Genomic DNA, 5,856 nt, shown 5'->3' with positions numbered 1-5,856 from the left:
ACCATCTCTCTCATGGCTTAGCTGGAAGTCTTTAGTCCAGAGCAGACAGTCAAAAGGGGAAGCTTAAACTGAGAATCTTGGAAAGGCTCCAAGAGGGGACACTTTAGCAAAGTTCTGTCGAAGGAAGGTCACCTTTATGTGGCTCTGACCCCACAAGACATGATTAGGAAGAGAGTTACTTGTCTCCTCTCTTCTAGAAGGATGGCTCTACTGTCCTGTAAGGTGAAAAGCTGTCTTCCATTTCATTGGAAGGCATGGAGCTGTTGACATCCATATCATTCAAACCTGTAAGGAGTCAAACAGCCCAGGCAGGTAGGAAGACCCCAGTGGAAGGACTGCTGCTGCCCAGGCACCTTGGGTGAGTTCTAAGAGAGCTCAACCCGCTATGGGGTTGGGAAGAGTAAGGAGATTAGGCACTGCCCCCAACCACCCACCACTTCCTGGGCATTTGCATCATCCTGGGATGGCTTAGCCCCAAGAGGAGAAGAAAAAAAGAAGCTACAAGTATAATTGGTACATTGTAAATAGTTAGAAGCTATATAACTGTGAGCTGTTGCTAGTAAACAATACTTGTTTAAATGGAGAACCCAGATTGTGAGTTTATCAGTAGAAGAAATATTTTTCATATGGAAATTCCTTTTATCGATGAAAATCAGCAACTTGTCTATACCTTAGAATCTCAGGAAATTGATTGGGGACCTCAGAGGTTAAATGGCTTATGCACTGTCACAAGTCACAGAGGTGTCATTTGAACCTGGGTCTTTCTGCTTCTAAGGTCAGTTCACTAAAAATATGCCACACTGCCTGTCTCCATTAAAAAAAAATTATTAGGGATAATAACATAATAATTTGCTTTCAGCATTTTGTGTAAGAACTTACTGGATGGGGGCAGCTAGGTGGCGCAGTAGATAAAGGGCTGGCCCTGGATTCAGAAGTACCTGAGTTCAAATCTGACCTCAGACACTTGACACTTACTAGCTGTGTGACCCTGAGCAAGTCACTTAACCCCCATTGCCCCGCCAAAAAAAAAAAAAAAAAAAAAAAAAAAAGGAACTTACCGGATGTTTTCTAAACAAAGTAGGGAGGACATTGCCTGTTAAAAGTTTCCATAAACATTTCTAGCCATGAACACTCTGTGCACTGGTTTTCAGGGAAAGGGAAAAATGAAGGTGGCACCATCATTGATTGTGGTCATTGTGACCCTTGCTGCTTGCTTCTTGGTAAGTACTATCCATCCTAATTATTTCTTTCTTACTGTTCTCACTGATTGTGATTTTAAATCATTATAATACATGTGATATGATGCTTTATATGAACAATTCATAAGTCATCATATTGTCTCACTTTTTTACATTGAAATCAAATTTATTTATCCAGTAAATTAATTAATTTATAATATTATAATCTCATTTTTAAAAATTCAGAGCCTTTACTCATTTGTCTCAACTAATCTAACATATTTTGTGTTTGAAATATCATTTTTCAATAATAACAATAGCTTGCACATATATAGCAGAATTAAAGCCACTTCCTCAAGTAACATTGAAAAAGTCCTCTAATCTCTCTGTTTTTTTCAGTTATACTCATCTATCTGATGAAGGGCTAGAGTCTTGAATTATATAATTACAAAATATCAAAAGTCAAGAGACCCTAGACATCATTTATTCTGACCTACTCAGAATGAGGCAGCTAGGTAGTTCAATGGATAGAACACTAACCCTGGAGCTAGAAGGAACCAAGTTGGAATTTGCCCTTGAACACTTTCTAGCTTGTAGACTAGGACAAGTCATTCTGTCTGCCTCAGTTTCCCCATCTGAAAATAGAGATAATAGCACCTACCTCCCAGAGTTGTTGTGAGGATAAAATGGAATATTTACAGGGCTCTTAGATGATTGCCATCACTATTCTCCACCCCCCCACCCCCGCCAAATCATACAAGGTAGGAATCCCTTCAAGCTTCTCCGACAGCCCCTCCACTTAAAACGTGATGCAGTTAAATTCAAAATGTTTTCATTAAGCACCTACTAATTTTAGCACACTGTATTTCTGACTATGAGATTTCATGTGAATTAAACTTTCCTCAATGTCCTCAAATTTAAAGCACAGAATTGGAAGAAACCTGAAAAGCCATCTTATCTAACCAAAACACCTGCCCTGAAATCCCCTCTCTCCGCAATATTCCCACAATGTAGTCATTTGACTTCTACTTGGAGACCTCTACAGATGGAAAACCCATTATTCCCGAAGACAGCTCCTTATGTTTTAGATAGATCTAATTAGGAAAGTTTGGTTTTCTTTTTTCTCATATTGAGTCATAAAGCTACCTTGACAAACATGACCCCATTGCTCCTATTTCTGTTCTCTGGGACCAAGCAGAACAAAGTACAACACTCTGCCACCTTTTTGTTGTTGTTCAATCATTTGAGTCATGTCTGACTCTTTGGGACCCTATTTGGTTGGTTGGGTTTTTTTAGCAAAGATAGTAGAGTGTTTTGACATTGATTTCTCCAGCTCATTTTGTAGATGAATAAATTGAGAGAAACAGGCTTAAGTGACTTTCCCAGGGTCACACAACTAGGAAGTGTCTGAAGCCAAATTTGAACTCAGGGAGATGAGTATTCCCGAACTCCAGTCCCCATGCTCTGTCCACTGCACCCCCTAGCTACCCCTTTGCTACCTTATAGTCTTTCAAATACTTAGGGTCAGAGGTTTCTATCACCTTGGGGCCAAAGAAGCCTTGTGGCAAGGGACTTTGTGCTCCCTCCATCTCATCTCACAAGCTGGTAGAACTCTCAAAAATGTCTAGGCTTGCAACTCCAGCATGTGTCTCCTGCAGATGTGGCCCACCCCAGGAGCATGGACTTCCATAGTGCTGCCACACCTGCTACAGGTCTGAGTTGTAGCTCTGGTCGATGCTTCCCCCCATTCCTGATCCCCAACCTGAATCACTGCAGGTAGAGACTCCCGTAACTGAGTCAGCATCAAGCCTCTGTCTGACCATTTTCTTAGCCACCACTGTCTGTGACCCCATTAGATTGTGAGCTCCTGGAGGACCCAGACTGGGTAATCACCTGTATGTAACATGGCTGCCTGGCACATAGAAGGTGCTTGATAAATGTTTCTTGCATCACCTCCCTTTTAACTTTTGCTAAAGTTCTCACCTGATAGTTATATCATTATTGGAAGAACAACAGTTGCTTCCTCCTCATAGCAGCCTTAGGTCAAATCTCAGGTCTGCTTTTTAGTGCTAAGAGCACAGATGTCCTTTCTCCTCTATCTAAAACCCATGCTCTAGCCTCCTTACAAGTTTCATTTCTCCTCATCCACCTCAGATTCTTTCCCTTCTTTTGAAGTTTCTGGTCTGTTTCATTCATTGTCTCCAGAAGCCTAAGTTACTGTACAATTTCCCTTAGACTTCATACTGGTTAAGAATTTCAGCCTTTAAAAAAAAATCTGCTAGCATGAACCTCTTTACCCTTAGTACCTTTCACCAATCTTCTGATTGTTTTGCCAGAACCTAAAAGTAGAATCTAGACCAGCATTTAGATCTAAAAGTTGTTTTCTTTCAAATTTCTCTCAATTTCCCTCCAAATCAGCTGGTCATGGTGGGAGACACCTGTAATATCTCTTAGTGGGGAGGCTCAGGCTGGTGAATCACTTGGGTTTGAGGGCTCTGAGCTATAGTAGGCTACACCAATAAGATGTCTCCGCTAAGTCCAGCACCACCATGAGATGGGGGAGGGGGATCACCGTGCTTCCTAAGGAGGAGTGAAACTGGCCCAGACTACAAGTGAAAATTCCCATTCTAGTCAGCAATGGGATCACACCCAGTGAGTGTCCCCTGCACATTCAGCCTGAGCCAGATCGAGAGAACCTGATCTAAAAACCTTCTCAAACCCTCCTCCTCATTTGAAACTTAGTCTTTCTCCACTGGCCCAAACCCCTCCCAATCACCGACAAAGTTGCCTCCTCTTTCTGATCGGGCTCAGCTCTTTTTTCATCTGCTCCTTCCCCCACATCTTCTCTCATGGAAACTCGGAGTAGAATCAACTCCTAGCAGTTATTACATGTAGCCCTACTACGGCACCGACCTCATACTGCCTTGTATTGAAATAATTTTTATACACGTTTATCTTCCCACGAGGCCAAAGACTCCATTTTTTGTGTCTTCATATAGCAAAGTGATTTACATGTAGTAAGCATTCCATAAATATTTTTTAATTGGGGGGGGGGGGGTGGCAGGGTGAGGAGGGTTAAGTGACTTGCCCAGGGTCACAAAACTAGTAAGGGTCAAGTGCCTGAGGCTGGATTTGAATTCAGGTCCTCCTGAATCCAGGGCCAGTGCTTTATCCACTGAACCACCTAGCACCTCCCCAAATATTTATTTAGTGAATGAATAAATGAATGAACAGATGCATTTAAGGCTCCAAATAAGACCAAATTCTTTTTATAAGGGAAAGAGACCATATTAATCTAGACATTTGCACCAAAACATGTCACTGTGGAATTGCTCTACACATATTATTTTCTTGGTAAAAATGCACAAAGGTGAATGCTGAGTCTCACTGCTGAGAGAGGTATCAACTGAAAAAGCAGATAGAGGAATTGGAAAAATACCTGAGAAGCCAACAGTTGACATGAAAAATATCTCTCTAATCTCTGATCTCATTCTTAACAGTGGAATTGGGTCAATAGGTAGGATGCCTTATGAGCAGCATTTCAGTCTGTGATTATTATATGTGGAATACAGAAGGTCAGATGCTGCTGGATCTCATGAATATTATAAGGCTGGCTTTACCCATGGGTAAGGTAATAATGCCACAGGCAAGAAAGCCAGACTTTCAAGTAAAGGAAGACATTCTTCTCTGATCAATTCTTCAATGTCATACAAGCCTGCATGCCTATAGAAAGGGTCATGGAAAGATAAGAATTCTCTACCATATAACTTCACATAATGATGCTATCCTTAATAGATGATTTTCTTTTTCTTTCAACAGTCTAGTGAATGTCACAGAAGACACAAGGGTCCACACCACCATGGGCCTCAGGGCCCATTTCCACCAGGAGGAAGCAAGCCACCAGGATCACATCCCCGTCCTCCTTCCCATTCTCCTCCCAATGCATCTTTCCCAGACCCATTTCCTCCTTTCAATCGGCCTCCCTTTCCTCCTAACCACCACCCTCATCCCAATGGGACTCACCCTCCAAAACCAGAGCCATCTCCATTCCCTGGACCTCCTGTCTCTTCTTCTCCTCCTCCTCCTCCTTTTAATAACTCTTCTCCACAACCCAGCACCACTGCTGCTGTCAACACCACTCCTGCTCCCTCTAATGCCACTTCCTCTCCCATCCCATCTGATAGCCCTTAAATAATAAGCCAAAATGAAACTACTACTGTCTAGTAAACTACAGCAAATACTACTACTGCTAACCCTTTTTCTGATTTCTGGAATAGGCTAATTTCTGGTTTTAGATAATAATGAGGCAATAAAATGCATAATGATCTTATCTCTTTTTCTTTTTCTTCTTTTTGTGGGGTAATGAGGGTTAAGTGACTTGCCCTGGGTCACACAGCTAGTAAGGTGTCAAGTGCCTGAAGACAAATTTGAACTCAGGTCCTCCTGAATCCAGGGCTGGTTCTTTATCCACTGCACCACCAAGCTGTACCCCCATCTTATCTCTTAAGAGAAATTGTCTGAAAACAATCACCCTTTCTCCAAACATCATTTCTAGTCATTGCAAAAATAGATCTGCTTTGTAACCTAAAAAAATTATTCATCAGCATTGCTATTAACAACACCATCACAGAATGCGAAATAATATTAACTGTAGACAAGCTTTCACTTCTCCAGTAAC

At 41.7% G+C, this 5,856-nt stretch overlaps 1 protein-coding gene across 1 annotated transcript; it reads left to right on the top strand.

Moving 5' to 3' along the window:
• Window positions 1-1,124: 1,124 nt before the first annotated feature.
• On the top strand, window positions 1,125-5,369 carry LOC122732286 (U1 small nuclear ribonucleoprotein C-like). Its single transcript, XM_043972361.1, has 2 exons — window positions 1,125-1,220; window positions 4,998-5,369. The coding sequence occupies exons 1-2, from the start codon at window positions 1,125-1,127 to the stop codon at window positions 5,367-5,369; spliced, it is 468 nt and encodes a 155-aa protein (XP_043828296.1).
• Window positions 5,370-5,856: the final 487 nt, after the last annotated feature.

The sequence above is a fragment of the Dromiciops gliroides genome, chromosome 6 (genome assembly GCF_019393635.1).
Source record: "Dromiciops gliroides isolate mDroGli1 chromosome 6, mDroGli1.pri, whole genome shotgun sequence".
In the NCBI taxonomy this organism is placed as follows: Eukaryota; Metazoa; Chordata; class Mammalia; order Microbiotheria; family Microbiotheriidae; genus Dromiciops; species Dromiciops gliroides.
This window is presented reverse-complemented; position numbering and strand designations above follow the sequence as displayed.